The sequence below is a fragment of the Scyliorhinus torazame genome, chromosome 20 (assembly GCF_047496885.1).
Source record: "Scyliorhinus torazame isolate Kashiwa2021f chromosome 20, sScyTor2.1, whole genome shotgun sequence".
NCBI classification, from domain to species: domain Eukaryota; kingdom Metazoa; phylum Chordata; class Chondrichthyes; order Carcharhiniformes; family Scyliorhinidae; genus Scyliorhinus; species Scyliorhinus torazame.
The window spans coordinates 17,896,273-17,919,432 of NC_092726.1; the positions used below are offsets into that span (position 1 = coordinate 17,896,273).

Genomic DNA, 23,160 nt, shown 5'->3' on the forward strand with positions numbered 1-23,160 from the left:
CCCCCCTCCCTGCTAGATCCGAATCTAGCTCTTTTGCTCCCCCCATAATACTTCCCTAAGTCAGCTGACTCCTGCTGACCCCGACTTCCCGTTGACCCCCCCCGCCCCGTGCAGAAATCCCTCCTCCTTGTTCTCCTCCATCCCCCCCTCCCTAATGCGGGAAAAAGCCCGTGCTTTCTTGAGCCAGCACCACCCCGTGGCGCAGCTCCTGTTGCGGCCTTATCCCAATTCCCCCATCCCCGAGTCTCACCTCCCTCCAGCACCGACGCCCACATTCCCCACTGTCCCATCAAAAAAACTCTTCCCCATCCCCATCCATCGCCCCACCCGTGAAACATTCTTTTCCCATATTAACAACCCTGTATACAGTCAACATCTCACCCACAACCACAGTCCCTCAGTTCGAGTCCAATTTTTCCATTTGGATAAAGGTCCAAGCCTCTTCTGGCGTTTCGAAATAGTGTTGTTGGTCCTGATAAGTGACCCACAGGCGGCTGGCTGCAGCATTCCGAATCTCACCCTTGTTTTATGCAGCACCGCCTTGGCCCGGTTGAAGCCAGCTCTCCTCTTTGCCACCTCGGCGCTCCAGTCCTGGTAGACTCGGATCACCGCATTCTCCCATCTACTGCTCCGCTCCTTCTTGGCCCATCTCAGGACAGTCTCTCTGTCCGCGAAGCGATGGAACCTCGCCACTATTGCCCTTGGCGGCTCGCCAGCCTTGGGTCTCCTCGCCAGGACCCGGTGAGCCCCTTCTAGCTCCAGGGGGCTCGGAGAGGCCACCGCACCCATCAGCGAATGGAGCATCGTGCTCACATACGCCCCGGCATCAGCCCCCTCCACTCCTTCAGGGAGACCCAGAATCCGGAGATTCTTCCTCCTCGACCTGTTCTCCAGGACCTCAAATCACTTGGCCCACCTCTTATGCACCGCCTCGTGCACCTCTATCTTCACCGCCAGGCCCAAGATCTCGTCCTCGTTCTCGTTAGTTTTATCCCTCACCTCTCGGAGCTCTACCGCCTGGGCCTTCTGGGTCTCCTTCAGACCCTCGATCGGCAACAGCATTGGCGCCAGCACCTCCTTTTTAAGCTCCTCCACGCAGCGCCTGAAAAACTCCTGCTGGTCCGGCCCCCCTGCTGCTCGATCTCCGTTCTCCGCCATCTTGTTTTTTCCCCCTCGTTTCTGCCGCTGCTCCGAAGTCTCTTTTTCCACCGCTCCACTGCTAATCCCCGCCATACGACGGAAGGGGGACCTTACTTCACCTTCCCACATGGGATTTGATCAAAAAATTTCCATTGGGGCTCCTCCGGAGAGCCCAAAAGTCCGTTATAGCGGGAGCTGCCGAAATGTGCGGCTTAGCTCCGCATCGCCGCAACCGGAAGTCCCTAGCTCTAATTTTTAAGAGTATGTCCCAAGCATCATCATCCACGCAAATTGAAGGGAAAACTGAGCTTTTTTGATCTCTCCTTGGAGTCCAGTTTAAGCCAAGTAATTCTGGGAGCTACCTTAAGTTCAACCTCTGGATTGAAGGACGAGTTGACTCTTAAACCAGACTGATCCGGGTTGGTCCTCCAATAGCTTGGAAGTTTCTGTTGCATTTCTGGCAGAGCAATGTGATGTGAACATGGCATTACAGGCTAGAGAATTGTGTGAATCTTTCATCTGATTTGGGCATCGCTGAGAAGGCCAGCATTCATTGCCCATCTCTAATTGCCCTGGAGGAAGCGATGGTGAAAAGACTTCTTGAACTGCAGTTTGTATGGTGTTTAAGAACCAGCAATGCTGTTAATCACAGCTAATTTCGAGACCTTTATCCTTCGGCTTTAAGTTGAAAAAGAGAAATGCACTAAGATTTGCATTATTGGAGGCTAAAATAGCTGAACATACTTTATCGATGCTATTTGTTTATCTATTGCGGTGTATATCCCTAATAAGATGGAGAGTTCTGAAACCCATTGGACATCCAATTATTGTTGGAATAACATTATGAAATCAGTGCATAATGCTCATGTACAACCCTGGACCCAGAAATTGTTATGTTTAATTGTTACCTTGGACTTTGCTTTGAAAGGTCTAACTAAGAAAATCCAGGCAATTATAACTAATCATAGACTGTTGATTCAGTCCAAAAACAGTTGTGGGTTGCTTACACGTTTCATGCTACAGCTCAATAACTCTGTTTTCTCTCTTTCTGAAGGTTTTCTGACATCAGTAACACAATGTGATGCCTAGTAAACATGCATTAGGTGCACAAAAGAACCTTTAAGGGTTGCATTTTCAGTCGGTTGGCTAACATGTTGTCAGATTCTAAGTCAAAAACAAGGAATAGCTTTTAGTTTGCACAGAGCAAACAACTTGAGACCACCACTAAACCCCTCCCCCATTCCCGAGGGAAAGAAGTTGGCTTGTAAAAGCTAAATTCAGGAACATGTAGTGGCAAAATGGTGAAATAATGATACTTTTCATGACTGATTACATGGCTGAGCGAATATTTAAACTCAAATTTCAAAATGACTGATAAAAGCATGCATTCCGTAAAGGCTGCAGTGCAGCAATATAATGCACTTCTTGCAGACTTGGCTTAGCTCAGTGAGTAGGCATCATATGCCGAGTGGAATTTTCCAAGAAGCATTTTCCAGGTAAGTGAGTTCACCTCAATCTTCTTTTGCACACCAACAATTCCCCTTTCCCAGAAATCATTTTCAAATGGATGCCATCCATCTTTCACTGACTTGGCGTCTAACCTGTCCCACACTTTTCCCGAAAAGTTAAAACTACTTACATTTTCCGACCGGAGTTTCTTTGCTGGGCATCCTCCATCGACTGGATGAAGCATGTAGTAAAGTCGAACCTTGCTGGCATGTTTCCGGCTCTGAAGAAAACAAAGTTATAAATCTGTAGCAACTCTGAAACAATTTTTTTCAAAAACCACGTCCCTCTTTGACTCCCCTATTTTAATTTGCAGTCCAGAGATAGCAGTAGTCAGAATGGAGAACAATGTGAAGCACTGTGATTGATCATGCATTTCTCAACCTTAGTAAATGGGCTGTTCCCTTTCTCTCACAAGCACTCACTCACGTAATAGGCATGGTAAGTCAGCTGGCTATGGTTAGAACAACTGCATTTATTCAGCCACACTGCTGTTTTCAGGTCAGATCAAGAATACCAGGTCAGAAGAATGTTCTTTGACCATTTCTGATTTCATAGAATCCCCACAGTGCCATTTGGCCCATTGAATATGCACCGACCCTCTGAAAGGGCACCCCACCCAGGCCCACCTCACGAGCAAACCCATCAAATCTTTTAGATACTAAGGGGCAATTTAGCGCGGCCAATCCACCTATCCTGTACATCTTTGGATTGTGGGAGGAAACCGGAGAACCCGGAGGAAACCCATACACACAGTCACCCAAGATGGGAATCAAACCCGGGTCCCTGACGCTGTGTGGCTGAAAAATGTTCTCATGGTGATTGAACCCATGCGCATACTTGCTTTGCACTTCTGGGGCATTTTCGTACAAATGAGAGGTTGTACAAATGTGAATTGCTGTTGCTGTAATTAAACACACACACTGTTCATTCATTTTTCCAAAGATTATCGGAATTTTTACAGTAATAGATTTGCTGAAAATCATATCCTTGATTACATTTGGAATTGAAAGGCAGCAATGCTTTTCTTTGTGACCCCTGCACTGTTTAACCTCTCCCTGTCAGTTGACCCTGCCAATAATCTAGAAACCAGCAGGGGTAAAGCAAAATGATGTCAACTAAAGCTGTTTGCAATGACTTGACTTTTTAAAATTGGTAGTGCCAGTGACACTCCTGGCATGCTGAAACCTCTCTGGTGATACTGCGAGCTTCATTTAAATTTCTGCATTTGAATTAGGTGGTGGTGTCGTGCTATTGTCAATGGACTAATAATCTAGAGACACAGGGTAATGTTCTGGGTTCGAATCTCAGCAGGGCAGCTGATGAAATTTGAATTTGATAAAAACCTGGAATTAAAAGTCTAACGATGGCCATGAAACCATCGCCGACTGTTGTAAAAACCTCCTGGCTCACTAATGCCCTCCAGGGAAGGAAATCTGCCATCCTTACCCAGTGTGGCCTTTATGTGACCCCCACATCCACAGCAACCCTCGCAAGCCACTCAATAAGAGATGGTCAATAAATGCTGGCCCTGCCAGTGATACCCACATCCCATGAATGAATAAAAAAAAAATACTGGCTGTTCAAGTTGTTTCACCAAAGTTGTTTCATTGAACTATCAAGAGGCGATTGGGTCAAATAGACTTACTATTTACTGAAAGCTAAAAGCTGCCTTCCTGTTGAGTGGATCTATTAGTGACACGTATTTACATAAACAAAGGTTAAGCCTGTGTTCGTGTGGAAGGCAGGAGATATTAGATGACAAATTGGGTAATGTCACAAGGCAAAAATGAGATGGTAATGGGACCAGGGAATACACAAAGGATGGGTTCAGGCCTGCAAACATCACAACTGCCATTTGATAAAGCAGGGACAGAGTTCATGATTTGAAATTATTGAACTCCATTTTGAGTGTGGGAGACTGTAACGCGCGAATCAAAAGATGAGGTGCTGCTCCTCAAGCTTGCATCGAGCTTCATTCGGACAGTACAAGAAGTCAAGAACACAAAGTGAGAGTGGGGTGCAGTCTTAATGACAGGCACCTTGAAGTTTGTGGTCACAGTTGCGGACTCAACCGAGATGACCCAGAAAGTCTTCATCCAATCGGCAGTTAATGACCCTAATGAAGAGGAAACCACGTTGTGAGCAGTGATTTAAAAAAAAAATACGCTCATTGAATGTGGGCATTGCTGGAAAGGCCAGGATTTATTGCTTATCCCCAATTGCCATTAAGCAGGTGGTGCTGTAATTCTTTCTTGAGCTGCTTCACCCCATGACAACGAAGTAATGGCAACATATTTTCAAGTGGGAAGTGATGTGTTAGACAGGTTGGTTCGGTGTGGACTGCACTTGATGCAGCGATGCGAGAAACAGACGTCTAACACTGTAGAAGATCCAACACGGTTTTATTGAACGATAGAACTAACATACATGTTTAACTGTGGGTCGGCACAATACTGAACTGACTGGAGACCTTGTACTAGCCTGACCAGATTCACTAGCTACCGCATGGTGTTTGCACTGTGCTAGCTCGTGGACTCTGACTGTCTCAGTGGCTGGGTCCAGAGAGAGCGGGAAACCTAGTGCCCTCTGGCTTTATAGTGGTGGTGTACTGTCTGGTGATTGGTTGCACTGTGCTGTGTGCTTACTGGTCATCCTGTGTGTCAATTCCTGCCTGTCTGCACTTCATTATATACATGTGTGGATATTATGACAGGAAGTGTGTGTGTTTTGGAGGGGAACTTGCAGCTGGTTGTGCTTCCATGCGTTTGCTGTGGTCGACGAGGTGGATTTGGAGGTCATTGCCGAAGAAGCTTTGACAAGTCACTGGAGTACATTTTGTAGATGGTATACACTTCTGCCACTGTGCGCCCACTGGTGGAGGATGTGAATTTTTAAGCCAGTGGATGGATGCCAGTCATGAGGCTGCTTTCTCGTGGATGATGCTGAGCTTCTTGAATCCTCTTGCAGCTGCAAACCTCAAGGCACTTGAGAGTATTTCATTCTGACCGGGCATTTGCTTTGTAGATTCAGGAGGTGAATTACTCGCTCATGTACTGCTTTCAATTTAGCATTTAAGTAAATTGCTGTTTCGCTTGGGAGGAGTGTTCAAGACCTTGGATTGCAGGAAGAGAGGAGGGAAAAAGGCAAGTCTTCTATCACCTGCAGTGCATTGGAAGATGCCGTTGGAAGGGGAGGAGGTATTGGAAGTGACTGAGGAGTGGGCCAGTGTAGAGAATTGTCCCTTTGAAGTGCTGAAAGGGGAGGGGGGGATGGGAGAGAAGATCTGTTTGGTGGTGACATCAGGCTGGTGGTTCAGATGGGAAAAGGGTGATCCACTGAGTATAGAGAGAGGTTAATGGAGTGGAGTGAGGGACAAGAGAAACCCTATCACGCTTCTGTGACGGAGGGGAAGAGATGAGAGCAAGGTGTGCGAAATGGACACATGAAGGACCCTCTCAATCATGGAGCAGGGAAATGATCAGTTGAGGAAAAAGGAAGACTTCTGAAACTTAGGTTCAGCGAAACATTGGCAGCTTTCAAAAAGACAACTTGTCATTGCGAGGGTATTGCTGGTTAGCTTGAGTGATGCTGACGTGCCCGATGGGGAGTGCTCTTTTATTTCATTTTGAACAGAGAACCCAAGGTTCAGACAGTAGCGGTTGCTTGTAACTGGCAGATAAAATTGCACTCAAAGCTATTGCTTTCACCCACCCCACAACACACCTTCCACCAATCCAACAAAGTTACCTTTGCAGATGCATCAATCTTACTTATCAAATTCAGGATGAAACAAAACGTACAGGGGAGCTTGTTTGTGATAATCCTTTGATATTCCCAGACAGTTTGCTGCCTCTTATCATAAAATAATATTTCATTTAGTTCACTCTGATAAAAAAGCTTGATCAACACAAATTCATTCTCAGCTAAGCAAATTGTGAAAATTGCAAGCGTAACACAAAGTTTATTTCGTTTCACGGCTTAAAGGATTTGTCGTTCTGGTGTTGCAGAATAATGCAAGGGTAGATTATAGGATTGCGAACGCATCACCCTGAATGTCTCAATAATACAAAAAAGGATAAACTGAGATGGTTTCCATCAGACTCATAATCAGTGATGTCTCTGTGCACTGAAATTCACAAACAGAGGTCCTACATCATTCTTATAACTGACTGTGTCATCTCCACCTAGAGTGCAGTTAACTCACAAAACTATAACCTGGAAGCATAAATTTATTAAAATCATTCTGTATCATTTTAGGACATAATTTACTATCTGTCATGTGAGCGTACCTTTAAGAAATGGGTGTTTATAAATGGGTATGTATATAAATATCTGTAGTGATAGTACCTTTAAGAAATGGGTGTTTACTACTGCAGTGATGTCAGAGAGTGTGTGGAGCTGGGCTGTCTGCTTTTTACTTTCGTTTTAGGCTGTTTGTTGCAGGGTGTGTTTTAGTTTTGTTTTCAGAGCTGGATAGCTGCAGTCACAGCCAGAAGGGGTATTAGAGTCTCCCTCTGTAATCTAAAGACTGTAAATCGATCTTGGTGATTTAAAACTAATAACAGTAGTGACTTTAACCTGATGTGCCTCTGGCAAAAGGTATTTTAATTCTTATGGATGTTAAAAGGAAAGCTTAAAGGATTACTTAGTGTTGTATTCTTTGGGGGTTGTATTTGAATTAATGGTTGCTAAGATGTTCACTGTATGTTTCAAAAAGGTTAACTTGAGTTCATAGAATAAACATTGTTTTGCTTTAAAATATACTTTTCCATTTCTGCTCTACCATACCTGTAGAGTGGGCCATGTGCTCACCATACCACGATCTGGTAAAAGTTGTGGGTCAGGTGAACTCAATGAGAACTTTGGGGTTCTCTAAACCCTGGCCCATAACAGTGTCAAATAGATAGGTTTTTGATGGCTAGCACAGGAACAATGAGCCTAATGCCTTAAAACTCGATAAATCTCTGGCACTTCCCATTATTTGTGCTCAAATTCTCCCACAGCAACTTCAGGCAAGGATGCAGGTGTGTGAATAAATGCCTAAATCAAAGAAAGTGTGCAAGAGTTCCACTGCTCTGCTGTTAGACTGTGTGAGCAAGGAGCAGCAGTAGGACCATTCAGCCCCTCCAACCTGCTCCTCCATTCAATAAGGTTATACAAAGAACAAAGAAAAGTACAGCACAGGAACAGGCCCTTCGGCCCTCCAAGCCCGTGCCGACTAAACTACAATCTTCTACACTTCCTGGGTCCGCATCCCTTTACTCCCATCCTATTAATGTATTTGTCAAGATGCCCCTTAAATGTCACTATCGTCCCTGCTTCCACCACCACCTCCGGTAGCGAGTTCCAGGCACCCACTACCCTCGGTGTAAAAAACGTGCCTCGTATATCTACTCTAAACCTTGCCCCTCACACCATAAACCTATGTCCCCTAGTAATTGACCCCTCTACCCTGGGGAAAAGCCTCTGACTATCCACTCTGTCTATGCCCCTCATAATTTTGTAGACCTCTAGCAGGTCGCCCCTCAACCTCCGTTGTTCCAGTAAGAACAAACCAAGTTTATTCAACTGCTCCTCATAGCTAATGCCCTCCATACCAGGCAACATCCTGGTAAATCTCTTCTGCACCCTCTCTAAAACCCCCACATCCTTCTGGTAGTGTGGCGACCAGAATTGAACACTATACTCCAAGTGTGGCCTAACTAAGGTTCTATACAGCTGCAACATGACTTGCCAATTCTTATACTCAATGCCCCAGCCAATGAAGGAAAGCATGCCGTATGCCTTCTTGACTACCGTCTCCACCTGTGTTGCCCCTTTCAGTGACCTGTGGACCTGTACACCTAGATCTCTCCGCCTTTCAATACTCTTGAGGGTTCTACCATTCACTGTATATTCCCTACCTGCATTAGACCTTCCAAAATGCATTACCTCACATTTGTCCGGATTAAACTCCACCTGCCATCTCTCCGCCCAAGTCTCCAAACAATCTAAACCCTGCTGTATCCTCTGACAGTCCTCATCGCTATCCACAATCCCACCAACCTTTGTCTCGTCTGCAAACTTACTAATCAGGCCAGTTACATTTTCCTCCAAATCATTTATATGTACTAAAAACTGCAAAGGTCCCAGCACTGATCCCTGCGGAATGCCACTAGTCACAACCCTCCAATTAGAAAAGCATCCTTCCATTGCTACTCTCTGCCTTTTATGACCTAGCCAGTTCTGTATCCACATTGCCAGCTCACCCCTGATCCCATGTGACTTCACCATTTGTACTCGTCTACCATGAGGGACCTTGTCAAAGGCCTTACTGAAGTCCATATAGACAACAACCACTGCCCTACCTGCATCAATCATCTTTGTGACCTCCTCGAAAGACTCTTATCAAGTCAGTGAGACACGACCTCCCCTTCACAAAACCATGCTGCCTCTCACTAATACGTCCATTTGCTTCCAAATGGGAGTAGATCTTGTCTCGAAGGATTCTCTCCAGTAATTTCCCTACCACTGACGTAAGGCTTACCGGTCTGTAGTTCCCTGGATTATCCTTGCTACCCTTCTTAAACAGAGGAACAACATTGGCTATTCTCCAGTCCTCCGGGACATCACCTGAAGTGAGGATCCAAAGATTTCTGTCAAGGCCTCAGCAATTTCATCTCTAGCCTCCTTCAGTATTCTAGGGTAGATCCCATCAGGCCCTGAGGACTTATCAACCTTAATATTTTTCAAGACCTCGTCTTTTTGGATCTCAATGTGACCCAGACTATCTACACACCCTTCTCCAGACTCAACATCCACCAATTCCTTCTCTTTGGTGAATACTGATGCAAAGTATTCATTTAGTACCTTGCCCATTTCCTCTGGCTCAACACATAGATTCCCTTGCCTATCCTTCAGTGGGCCAACCCTTTCCCTGGCTACCATCTTGCTTTTTATGTCCGTGTAAAAAGCCTTGGGATTTTCCTTAACCCTATTTGCCAATGACCTTTCGTGCCCCTTCTAGCCCTCCTGACTCCTTGCTTACGTTCCTTCCTACTTTCCTTATATTCCACACAGGCTTCGTCTGTTCCCAGCCTTTTAGCCCTGACAAATGCCTCCTTTTTCTTTTTGACGAGGCCTACAATATCTCTCGTTATCCAAAGTTCCCGAAAATTGCCGTATTTATCCTTCTTCCTCACAGGAACATGCCGGTCCTGAATTCCTTTCAACTGACACTTGAACGCCTCCCACATGTCAGATGTCGATTTACCCTCAAACACCCGCCCCCAATCTAGGTTCTTCAGTTCCCGCCTAATATTGTTATAATTAGCCTTCCCCCAATTTAGCACATTCACCCTAGGACCACTCTTATCCTTGTCCACCAGCACTTTAAAACTTACTGAATTGTGGTCACTGTTCCCTAAATGCTCCCCTACTGAAACTTCTACCACCTGGCCAGGCTCATTCCCCTATACCAGGTACAGTACAGCCCCTTCCCTAGTTGGACTGTCTACATATTGTTTTAAGAAGCCCTCCTGGATGCTCCTTACAAACTCTGCCCCGTCTAAGCCCCTGGCACGAAGTGAGTCCCAGTCAATATTGGGGAAGTTGAAGTCTCCCATCACCACAACCTTGTTGTTTTTACTCTTTTCCAAAATCTGTCTACCTATCTGCTCCTCTATCTCCCGCTGGCTGTTGGGAGGCCTGTAGTAAACCCCCAACATTGTGACTGCACCCTTCTTATTCCTGATCTCTACCCATATAGCCTCACTGCCCTCTGAGGTGTCGTCCCGTCGTACAGCTGTGATATTCTCCCTAACCAGTAGCGCAAGTCCGCCACCCCTTTTACATCCCCCTCTATCCCGCCTGAAACATCTAAATCCTGCCCTTCCCTCAACCAGGTCTCTGTAATGGCAACAACATCATAGTTCCAAGTACTAATCCAAGCTCCAAGTTCATCTGCCTTACCCGTAATACTTCTTGCATTAAAACATATGCACTTCAGGCCACCAGACCCGCTGTGTTCAGCAACTTCACCCTGTCTGCTCTGCCTCAGAGCCATACTGTCTCTATTCCCTAGTTCTCCCTCAATGCTCTCACCTTCTGACCTATTGCTCCCGTGCCCATCCCCCTGCCATACTAGTTCAAACCCTCCCGTGTGACACTAGCAAACCTTGCGGCCAGGATATTTATGCCTCTCCGGTTTAGATGCAACCCGTCCTTCTTATACAGGTCACACCTGCCCCGGAAGAGCTCCCAGTGGTCCAGATAACGGAAACCCTCCCTCCTACACCAGCTGTTTAGCCACGTGTTTAGCTGCTCTATCTTCCTATTTCTAGCCTCACTGGCATGTGGCACAGGGAGTAATCCCGAGATTACAACCCAAGAGGTCCTGTCTTTTAACTTTCTGCCAGCTCCCTGAACTCCTGCTGCAGGACCTCATGCCCCTTCCTACCTATGTTGTTAGTACCAATATGTACAACGACCTCTGCCTGTTTGCCCTCCCCCTTCAGGATGCCCTCTATCTGTTCAGAGACATCCTGGACCCTGGCACCAGGGAGGCAACATACCATCCTGGAGTCTCTTTCACGTCCACAGAAGCGACTATCTGTGTCCCTGACTATAGAGTCCCCTATGACTATTGCTCTTCTGCGCTTTGACCCTCCCTTCTGAACATCAGAGCCAGCCGTGGTGCCACTGCTCTGGCTGCTGCTGTTTTCCCCTGATAGGCTATCTCCCCCCCCGACAGTATCCAAAGGGGTATACCTGTTCGAGAGGGGGACAACCACAGGGGATTCCTGCACTGACTGCCTGCCCTTTCTGGTGGTCATCCATTTCTCTGCCTGCACCTTGGGTGTGACCACATTTATATAACTGCTATTTATGACGCTTTCCGCCACCTGCATGCTCCTAAGTGCATCCAACTGCTGCTCCAACCGAACCATGCGGTCTGGGAGGAGCTCCAGTTGGGTGCACTTTCTGCAGATGAAGCCATCCGGGATGCTGGAAGCCTCCCGGACCTGCCACATTTCCGCCTGCTCCCGATAACCTTCAATTGTGCAAAAAAACAGCACTGCAGTGACTGGCTCATCACGTAAACACAGAGTGACGTGAAGTTACTGTACTTGTGCAGAAGATCGGAAATAAACTCACCACAGCAAGGTATGTCAGTGGATTTTAACAACATTTGTTTTTTACTGCCAAATGATATGTGTTTTGGTTGTTCTGAACATTTCTTTAAAAATTGAAGCCTACTCATTATATCTTCTTTTTTTCATTGATTCAAATTTTTTCTCCCTCTCTATTTCATTGCCTGTATCTGATTACAGATTGAATTCACTATTCTCAGTTATTTCATTGCCTGTATCTGATTACAGGTTGAATTCACTATTCTCAGTTATTTTTCTCAGTTCCGACCTTTGCTGGTTATTTCAAAATTCTTCATTTTGATTGGTTAAAAAGGTAAACAGCCGCTTGCATTTTCACACCGATTTTAGATATCTCACAGGGAACACACAGCATTTGCATGTCGCACTCCCAACTTGTTGAACAAGTTGTGTTACAGCCAATGAAACACTTCTGAAATGTAGTCACTGTTGTAATGTGGCACATGTGGTTGCCAAGCTTCCTGCAGTAAAATTTTTATTGGAAGAGCATTCATTGGTAATTTCCGTGATTGTTTTAGATAATTATGGCAAAAAAAAGAATTTTTTAACTACAAAGAAGCGAGGTCTTCATAGCTCCCCAGCATCAGATTAAGGTGTGGGGGTGGGGGTGGGGGGGGGGGGGTTAGGTTAGGCAAAGATATGCTGGGGAATCCCTCTTGTAAGTTCTCACATAAGGGTTTAACGCAAGTGCTGTAAATAGGGGACGTGTTCCTTTGCTCTGCTCCTTTTACACAGGGCAGCACAGTAGCACAGTCGTTAGCACAGTTGCTTCACAGCTCCAGGATCCCAGGTTCAATTCTCAGCTTGGGTCACTGTCTGTGCGGAGTCTGTATGCTCTCCCCATGTCTGCGTGGGTTTCCTCCGGGTGCTCCGGTTTCCTCCCACAGTCCAAAGATGTGCAGGTCAGGTGGATTGGCCATGATAAATTACCCTTAGTGTTCAAAAAAAAAAGATTAGCTGGGGTTAATGGATTATGGGGATAGGGTAGATGTATGGGCTTAAGTAGGGTGCTCTTTCCAAGAGCCGGTGCAGACTTGATGGGCCGAATGGCCTCCTTCTGCCCTGTAAGTTCTGTGATTCTCTGTAAATTCTATGACTTCACTGTTGGAGCCACTGACCTGCTTCAATTTTCTCAGTCTCACCCGGCCTCAGTCAGGAAGGTGAACAGGCACTTTGGAATTTAAACACAGTAAGTCACGACCGAGCGGAGATCTGCCACTGAATGGCACTCCGAGGATGTTACAGGTCAATGTCACATATCTATGGCGAGAATGCCGGCTACCCTTGCTTATTGAATATCCACGGGTCAGGATTATATAATTCAAGTAAAAGGTAAGCCCACAAATAAGTCAGACTTTTTTTAATACATTGGGATTTCAAAAATAATAAATAGCACATCCATTTTGTCTATCTTACAATAAAATATTTATTACCCAGGATACACAGGGAATGGATGGTGCTGGCTGAACAGAAATGCTAGTTAATGAAGGGTCCCATTTACCAAGGAAATGCAGGGCAATAGGTGCAGCATGAACTGATATGCACCTACTCGGGAAGTAAGGTATTATTTTTATTTCTAATCTTCAACAGTACATCAAAACATCAATTAAAGTCGAAAATAATGCAGCATGAATTATTTCCAATTCGCATTAGGGGAACATAAGGAATTCCGGTTCACAGATAATCCTGTTTGCTAGAGTGCCAGATAACACAAAGTTTACTGAATGCTTATTTTTAGAAACAGACGGCGCCAAGGACCCAGGGCCGGAATCGACTGTCCGTGTGGAGCTTGCAGATTCTCCCGTGTCACCCCCACAACCCAAAGATGTCCAGGGTAGGTGGATTGGCCGCACTGAATTACCCCTTAATTGGAAAAAATGTTTAAAGCATATCTTTTTAAGGACATGGGCATTGCTCGCAAAGTCAGCATTAATCTCCTGTGCTCAGCTGCTCGAGAAGGTAGTCCCTAAGTGTATGCGATAAAAGTTTTGTCGCCCCCACCCCTCCCCCTCCATCCACCACCACGGTGCTATTCTGGAAGGAGTTCTAGCATTTTGATCCAGTGATGATGAAGGAACAGTGACATATGTCTAAAACAGAACGATGTGCAACTTGGAGGGGAGCTTAGAGGTGGTGGTGCTTCCATGCACCTGCTGCCTTTATTCTTCAAGGTCACAGAGATTTCAGGCTTGGCAGTTGCTGTTGCCTATGGTTGCCTATGTATTATTTAGGGTCCATGTATAAGGATGAAAGTACTTGTACAATAGACAGGTTTCCAGCACACCCGCAAGGTAGATTTTTCTGTTCTATTTATTTGAAATTAAATTCCCAGTTGCTGCAGCATGAGTCACATATGGAATAAAAACACTGTGGGATGAGTCAGCCATACATGTACAACTCCACACACATTTTGAAAGAACTAGATTCTCTCACTGTTCTTCTGGAAGACAATTGCAAAATAGAGTCAGGGCCTTCAGCCCAAATTATTTGATTGTTATATAAAGGACAAAGAACAGTACACCACAGGAACAGGCCCTTCGGCCCTCCTTGGCCGATCGAGACCAGCCGCCTGTATCCTTCTATTCCCAGTCTGTTTGTGTGCCTATCCAGATAAGTCTTAAAGGTTGCTAACATATCTGCCTCAACCACCTCACTAGGCTGTGCATTCCAGGCCACTACCACCCTCTGTGTAAAAAAACTTCCCCCGCACATCTCACTGAACCTTTCTCCCCTCACCTTGAACTTGTGCCCCCATGTAAGTATAATTTCCGCCCTGAGAAAAAGCCTCCAAATGTTTACCCTATCTCTACTAATAATTTTATAACCTTCTATCAGTTCGCCCCTCAGCCTCCATCTCTCTCGGGAGAACAATCCCAATTTATTCAATCTCTCCTCATAGCCAATACCCTCATCTTTCTGTAGAAGCATAATAGGTTTTGATGTTCAAAGTCAGAAAAGCACCAGCATCATCTGAAAGTGTGAATTGTAGTGATCTCTGTATGTAGTAATACATGATCAGACTATGTTGAGCAAGTACAGGCAATTGAACATTAGATGGCCACACTATCAGTACCTATATAAACGTTTTCCCACTCTTTCACAGAATCACAGAATTTACAGTGCAGAAGGAGACCATTCAGCCCATCGAGTCAGCAATGGAGTGTGTCAGGATTGCAGAGAGAACAGAAGTGAGAAAGCTAGAGAGAAGTTATTAGTTATTAAATTATATGATACAATAATCTGATAAGTTTATTCTACAGTTATTTGTTTGTTTTACTAGTTCAGTATTAAGTAAAAAGAACTCACGAGGTTATTTTATATTACTCAATAATTAGTTTATCATCACTGGAAGACTACGGCTATATTTCAACAACTCAGCTCGATGAAAAAGTAATATATATATATTACACATCGTAATATAACATGGATGATTTCTGAGCAAGTAAAGTCAAGAGATAGGGGGCCTGTTCCAGCAATCAGTCTCACACTCCGCGTGATTTGTGTCACAGTTTAACCTCCATCCTAGCGTAAAGCAAAATAGCAAAACTTCCTCAGCCGGGCATCTAGAACCTTTGTAAATTGAAACTTCAATGTTTTTGCTCAAGAGAAGAGGGAGCCCAAACTCTTTCTCAATCTTTGAAACGCCTTTGCCCCTGGATGGAATGGAATGCAAAGCGATCAGCATGACTCTGATCCAGGAAGGTGGACGTTCGGAAACTGGTATCTGTAGTTTTACTTTTAAAATACAATGTGGTGTACGAAATGACCCAAACTGTCGTGATATTATACCAATACTCTCATCATGTTGTAGAGTTTTTGTTATATTTTCGTGATTTTAATATATCTTCCCTGTCCAATAGAAACACAATGTACCCAGCTTTGGTTTGGAACCTGTAGTGGATTAGAATCCAGTTCAAAAATCACAGAGGACTAAGACACTTAAAATTAAATCCAATTAATTGGTCACTTCAACAATCTGTGACACACGGGTCTTAAATTGTGCCAAATATCCAATATTGAAGCAGCCTACAACTAATGCGCTTTTCCATGACACCAAACAAAATGGCCAGCCAATATATTATTGCCCTTTTGGGGTGACCACCAAAGGCCAAGGTCACTCCTGGTGGGTCATAATACTTACAATTGATAATCGCCCCATTGAGTAACACCATCCTTTTAATGACTGCAACATAATTATATTGACAAAGATTAACTCAGCAACTGAAAGTTCAGCTTTTGAATGAATTAGCTGACCATCTCACTATTAATAAGCCCATTTGTAAAATAGGAATCGAAAGGTTAGGTAGCCTTCTGAGTTGTGTTCTGAAAACTAAAACCTGAAGATATTTTAATACATTGTCCTGTTCAGGAGATAGGAAGAAAGGTACACATATATATATCTCGTCATCAGCCTGGCCACTTTTTATTTCTTTGAAAGGGACAAATGATGGAACTGGTAAAATGGCCACACTGACCACATGATGGTAGTTCTGGATGTTTCTGAGCAGTTTAAACATGGAGAAAGGCTACCATATCAAACATCTGGAAGAGACAGTTCTTGGATTGTATTAACATTCCAACCACGCCAACACAATGGATTCACAGACAAGATGCCAGCTATGGACAAAGGTCATTTTTGTGACTCATCTCCAGCATTGTGATAATGGTTCTTCAGTTACCTGCTCAAAAGACAATGGGTTTCAACAAGGGGCCTCGTTAGCGGAATCGTTTGACCCAAAACCACCTTGCCACATGAATGAGACTTCAGCTGTTTGAATTCCTTCGATTATATGGCTTTTGAACTTTTCTCTTCATTTGCTGTTTGACCTCTAAAGAGAACCGGACTTTAGGCTGGCAGCCTGCCTGTGACCGCCAGCTCTCTCCAAGTCTGATTTCCATAAACAACTCTATAGTTCAACAACAGAGTGAAAGAATTTTCAGGATACAAGAATACTTTGCTGCATCTTCAGCGGACCCAAACTGCAATCGAGCTCCGAGAACCAAGACCAGGAATTCAGCCAAAGTCAGCTGGACTTTGACTTACAGGACTTGCATGAAAACTTAATATATTTCTATTGTTGGCTTTACCCTGAACCCTTTTCTTTCCCTTATCCCTCTTTTATTGTGTGCATGCAAAAGAGGTGAACACTGCAAAACTCTTCCCACGGTTTGTGGGTGTGTAAAATATACCAACCTCATTACTTTGCCGTACCTCCGGTTTGCTGTGGAGCTATTAATAGAGGATTGGACCACTCCAAAATATGCACTCCTTATTTTTTATTTTTTTTATCAATTTAGAGTACCCAATTATTATTCTTACAATTAAGGGGCAATTTAGCATGGCCAATCCACCTAATCTGCACGTCTTTGGGTTGTGGGGGTGAAGCCCACGCAGACACGGGGAGAATGTGCAAACTCCACAAGGACAGTGACCTAGGGCCGGGATTCGAACTCAGGTCCTCAGCGCCGTAGTCCCAGTGCTAACCACTGCGCCACATGCCGCCCCTAAACATGGACCTCTTATTAATGGGGAAACAAAATTTGAAAACATCTTTCCGTTTACGGATAGGAAGCGAGTGGAGAAATCAGGACTGTTTTAATTAAACCCCCTCCTGTCCATAATGACATATACCTGAACTCTTCATCATGTTATTTGTTACCATTTGACACAGGCTGTTAGATCAAGTCGGTTGAATGGGCTTGTACTATTCAGATTTTATTGTTTTCATGTGTTGAAGTAAGATACTTCTTCAAGACATTCAGTATATATGTCATTTTCTGCGTGACGCAGAGCAAGATGTTTATTTTCATTCCACTGAGACACACAACATTTCTTCAATTATTAGACTTCCTGACAAAAAACTAAAACTAATTATGACTTACGCCAATCAAAACTCATTACAGCAAACTCATGGGGAGCTGGCAAAATGCTTCCTTTCGAATGACTGAGATAGTCTATAATGTTACACTGGAACATCTGTCGCAACCATGAAATTAAATACAGCTTTGTGTACAGCTTTGTACTGTAACATGTTAACTAGTTTTTGTACTAGTTTCAGGCAAGTAATTGATGTAATCTTAAAATAGTTACAGGCAATATTTGTGAGAAGAATGACCGATCAATAAATGTCTTGATTCTTAAATTATTGATCTCTTCGATTAGAGTTGAGTGATATTTCTTTTGCAGCCTTCTCAAACAGCATATTAACATTGACATTTCCAAAGTACTAAAAAATACGAGGAGGGAATAAACTGAACCTTTTGATAGATGCGAAATGACAATGGCAATTTAACCAGTGTTGCAGAGATTTATGGTGGTTTATTTAAAATGGAATGAAGTTGTTCCCTGTATTGGCTTTTTCTTCACCAGGGGGCCCAATGGTTGAGTAACCATCAAATTGCTGCTGACTTGCTTCACTGCATCAGAAAGGGGACATTGCCAGAAGAGGTAGGCTTAGAGGTAAGCTTCCTTCGCAAAAGCATTGTTTGTGCTTCATTATGCATTCATCAGCAACCAAGCGCCTGGCCTGTGACGGCAGGCGGGAGGCAGCCGCACAATGGAGGGCTCCCATTCGGGAATGGCATTTTCGGGGCTTTAAGCCCAGTCCCAGGGTCCACGGAGGCGTCAAAAGCAGGGAGAAGGCACAGAGGAGGCACAGTGAAGGCACAGTAAAGAAAAATGTTGAGGGGGAGCAAAAGAATGGCTGTAAAAAAAACAGCTGAAGGTCCGTTGGGGAGTGGAAAGGTCACCACGGGGTCACCAAGGAAAATGGAGGCTGGAGCACCAGGGGAGGCCGCATTGCTTACGGCTGAAGGAATAACTAAGGTGATGGCTGCGGAATTCGAAAGGCAGTTTACAAAATACATGGAGACAATGAGGAAGGAGATGAGGGAGGTTTTGAGTGTGTTGGTGGAGGAGGCGATTTCCCCGCTGACGACGGCGGTGGCGAGCGCAGTAGCGGAGGTGCGGGAGCAAGGGAAGGCGCTGAAGGATCTGCGAGGAAAAATGGAAGACCTAGAAAACAGATCCAGGCGATAGAATTTCAGGATTGTGGGGCTACCCGAAGGAGTTGAAGGCCGAGGCCGACTGAGTATTTTGCCGCGATGCTGGCGAAATTATTGGGGAAGGGGAGGTTCCCTCCCGATATGAGCTGGATCGGTCTCACCTGTCGTGGAGTCCTATACCAAAGGCGGGTGAACCGCCAAGGGTAGTGACTCTGTGCTTCTGGAGGTACAGTGTGAAGGAGAAGGTCCTGTGCTGGGCCAAGCAGAAGCGGGTGGTGCAGTGGGCTGGAGCTGGTATACTTGTATACCAGGACTTTACGGTGGAGCTGGCGAGGAGGCGGGCTGCCTTCAACCGGGTGAAGAGGGCACTGTACATTAGCAAGGTGAAGTGCAGCATTGTATATCCAGCGAAGCTGAGGGTGACTTACAAGCTCAAGGACTTTTATTTTGGAATGGCGGAAGCAGCGGAGGGGGGAGTTTGCGAAGGCAGAAGGACTGTGGCAGAACTGAGAAATTGAGAAATGGCCACGTGCCGATGTAACCTCAGGACTGTATTTTCTTCTTTTTTGTTTCACTGCGTGCGGGTGTATGGGCTAAAGGAGCAAATGTTGTATATATTTGGACAAGGGAAGTGATGGGACTTTCACTCGAAATGAGGGCTCTTTGGTGTGTAGGTGGATATGCGGGGGTTGTGTGCTAATTTCTGGGCTTTCCTAGCGCCGGGCAAGGGGGAAAGGGACCCTGGGCGGGGGCCTCCACACTGACTGGTCTAAGCCGGCCAGTGAACGGGAGTGAGGTGGGGGGAGGGGCTGTGGCCATCGGAGCCTGGCAGAACAGGGTCCGAGTGGTCTAGCCGGGGTAGAGAGTTGGGGGGAAGGAACCGAGGTTGGGGGGAGGAGTTCTACAGGAGGCAGTGGACGGGAGGAGTTGGAGAGTGGGGGAGGGCGGGGGGGCATTTACAACTCTTGGGTATCATGTACGGTACTCTTTCAGAGGTTGGATGGTGTTAAGTGTAGAGGGAGGGGGAGTGGACTCTATAGGTTAATGGTGACCATGGGCGGTCCCAGACTCCTTTTCCTTTTTCTCCTTTGTTTTTTGTTTCCACCGTAGGAGGGTTTGATTTATTGGATGCATATATTGAAAGGTGGGCCATTGTTTGGGGTGGTGGGAGGATGGGATCGTTGATATTGTCAAGGGGATTGATTTTGTATTTGTCACCATTTACTTTCTGTGGGTGGGGTGTAAATTTTTAAGGAAAATGTGAAAATGGAGAATAAAAACATTTTTTAAAAAACCAAGCACCTGTATCAAGAACCCAGCAGAGGGCAGTAGAGCGGAGCTGCTGACCCTAACTTGAAGGTGCACCTGAGCAAGAGACCCTAGCTGTTCAAGTGAAGATAAGCATCCAGCAGAAGGCAGTAGAGTGGAGCTGTTGATTGGCTGTTGCGGGGGCAATTTGCATACATCTGTTGTGCTCACCCTAACTTGAAGGTGGTTTGTGGAGGAGTTGTTGTCAAGTGACACTTAAACCCGAAACACTTCTTCAGTGTTTCCCTCCCTACCCCCTCCTCTAACCAAAAAAAACCCAACTGCCGTAAAGATCAAGAGGAAGGCTCGAGGGCAGGTAGCAGTAGAAAGAAGTTGAACTGTGAAGTCACAGCCTGCAGGTAAGGGATTGGCTGGTGATTGGTAAGTAGTTTTTCTTTTATTTTCCATCAGGTGTTATCGTGCGGGGCGCAGAGGTTGCTGAGTGAGTGCTTGCTGAGAAGGGGAGTGAATAACAGGTAAGCTCTTTCTTTTTCTTTTTTTATCTAGAGGGGATGGCAGGGAAGGTAATGCAATGTTCCTCCTGCAGAATGTTTGAGGTAAGGGATGCCATCTGTGTCTCTGCTGATTTCATCTGTGGGAAGTGCACCCATCTCCAGCTCCTCAGAAACCACGTTAGGGAACTGGAGCTGGATGAACTTCGTATCATTCGGGAGGCAGAGGTGGTCATAGATAGAAGCTTCAGGGATGCAGTTACTCCGAAGAATAAAGATAGATGGGTGACGGTGAGAGGAGCTGGGAGGAAGCAGTCAGTACAGGGATCCCCTGTGGTTGTTCCCCTTAGTAACAAGTATACCGCTTTGAATACTGTTGGGGGGGGGGGGGGGGGGGGGGGAGAAACTTACCAGGGTTAAGCCATGGGGTACAGGTCTCTGGCACAGAGTCTGTCTCTGTTGCTCAGGAGGGAAGAGGGGAGAGGAGTAGAGCATTAGTCATTGGAGACTTCATAGTTAGGGGGTTAGATAGGAGATTCTGTGGGAACGAGAGAGACTCGCAGTTGGTGTGTTGCCTCCCAGGTGCCAGGGTCCGTGATGTCTCGGATCATGTTTTTGGGATCCTTAAGGGGGAGGGGGAGCAGCCCCAAGTCGTGGTCCACATAGGTACCAATGACATAGGTAGGAAAAGGGATAGGGATGTAAGGCAGGAATTCAGGGAGCTAGGGTGGAAACTTAGATCTAGGACAAACAGAGGTATTATCTCTGGGTTGTTACCCGTGCCACGTGATAGCGAAATGAGGAACAGGGAGAGAGAGGAGTTGAACACGTGGCTACAGGGATGGTGTAGATTATCACACAGTGCAGAAGGAGGCCATTCGGCCCATCGAGTCTGCACCGGCTCTTGGAAAGAGCACCCTACCCAAGGTCAACACCTCCACCTTATCCCCATAACCCAGTAACCCCACCCAACACTAAGGGCAATTTTGGACACTAAGGGCAATTTATCATGGCCAATCCACCTAACCTGCACATCTTTGGACTGTGGGAGGAAACCGGAGCACCCGGAGGAAACCCACGCACACACGGGGAGGATGTGCAGACTCCGCACAGACAGTGACCCAGCGGGGAATCGAACCTGGGACCCTGGAGCTGTGAAGCAATTGTGCTATCCACAATGCTACCGTGCTGCCCACGGTAGGAGGGAGGGTTTCAGATTTCTGGATAATTGGGGCTCATTCTGGGGTCGGTGGGACCTCTACAAACGGGATGGTCTACACCTGGACCAGAGGGGTACCAATATCCTGGGGGGGAAATTTGCTAATGCTCTTCGGGAGGGTTTAAACTCGTTCAGCAGGGGCTTGGGAACCTGAATTGTAGCTCCAGTATTCAGGAGGTTGAGAGTAGTGAGATCATGAGTAAGGTTTCAAAGCTGCAGGAGTGTACCGGCAGGCAGGAAGGTGGTTTAAAGTGTGTCTTCTTCGATGCCAGGAGCATCCGGAATAAGGTGGGTGAACCTGCGGCATGGGTTGGTACCTGGGACTTCGATGTTGTGGCTATTTTGGAGACAATAGATAGAGCAGGGACAGGAATGGTTGTTGCAGGTGCCGGGGTTTAGATATTTCAGTAAACTCAGGGAAGGTGGTAAAAGAGGGGGAGGGGTGGCATTGTTAGTCAAGGACAGTATTACGGTGGCAGAAAGGACGTTTGATGAGGACTCGTCTACTGAGGTAGTATGGGCTGAGGTTAGAAACAGGAAAGGAGAGGTCACCCTGTTAGGGGTTTTCTATAGGCCTCCGAAAAGTTCCAGAGATATAGAGGAAAGGATTGAAAAGATGATTCTGGATAGGAGTGAAAGCAACAGGGTAGTTGTTATGGCGGACTTTAACTTTCCAAATATTGACTGGAAACGCGATAGTTTGAGTACTTTAGATGGGTCCGTTTTTGTCCAATGTGTGCAGGAGGGTTTCCTGACACAGTATGTAGATAGGACAAAGAGAGGCGAGGCCATAATGGATTTAGTACTGGGTAATGAACCAGGACAGGTGTTAGATTTGGAGGTAGGTGAGCACTTTGGTGATAGTGACCACAATTCGATTACGTCTACTTTAGTGATGGAAAGGGATACGTATATACCGCAGTTATATCTGGGGGAAAGGCAATTATGATGCGATGAGGCAAGACTTAGGATGCATCAGATGGAGAGGAAAACTGCAGCAGATGGGCACAATGGAAATGTGGAGCTTGTTCAAGGAACAGCTACTGCGTGTCCTTGATAGGTATGTACCTGTCAGGCAGGGAGGAAGTGGTCGAGCAAGGGAACTGTGGTTTACTAAAGCAGTCGAAACACTTGTCAAGAGGAAGAAGGAGGCCTAGAAAAGATGAGACATGAAGGTTCAGTTAGGGCGCTCAAGAGTTACAAGTTAGCTAGGAAGGACCTAAAGAGAGAGCTAAGAAGAGCCAGGAGGGGACATGAGAAGTCTTTGGCAGGTAGGATCAAGGATAACCCTAAAGCTTTCTATAGATATGTCAGGAATAAACGAATGACTAGGGTAAGAGTAGGGCCAGTCAAGGACAGTCGTGGGAAGTTGTGCTTG

At 45.7% G+C, this 23,160-nt stretch overlaps 1 protein-coding gene across 1 annotated transcript in view; it reads right to left on the minus strand.

Moving 5' to 3' along the window:
* LOC140396925 (zinc finger matrin-type protein 4-like) overlaps nucleotides 1–23,160 on the minus strand; it is a 222,659-nt gene that overhangs the window by 155,956 nt on the left and 43,543 nt on the right. The window contains exon 3 of the mRNA XM_072485858.1: nucleotides 2,780–2,869. Within this exon, the coding sequence (XP_072341959.1) occupies nucleotides 2,780–2,869 (90 nt within the window). The remainder of the gene's footprint in view (nucleotides 1–2,779; nucleotides 2,870–23,160) is intronic.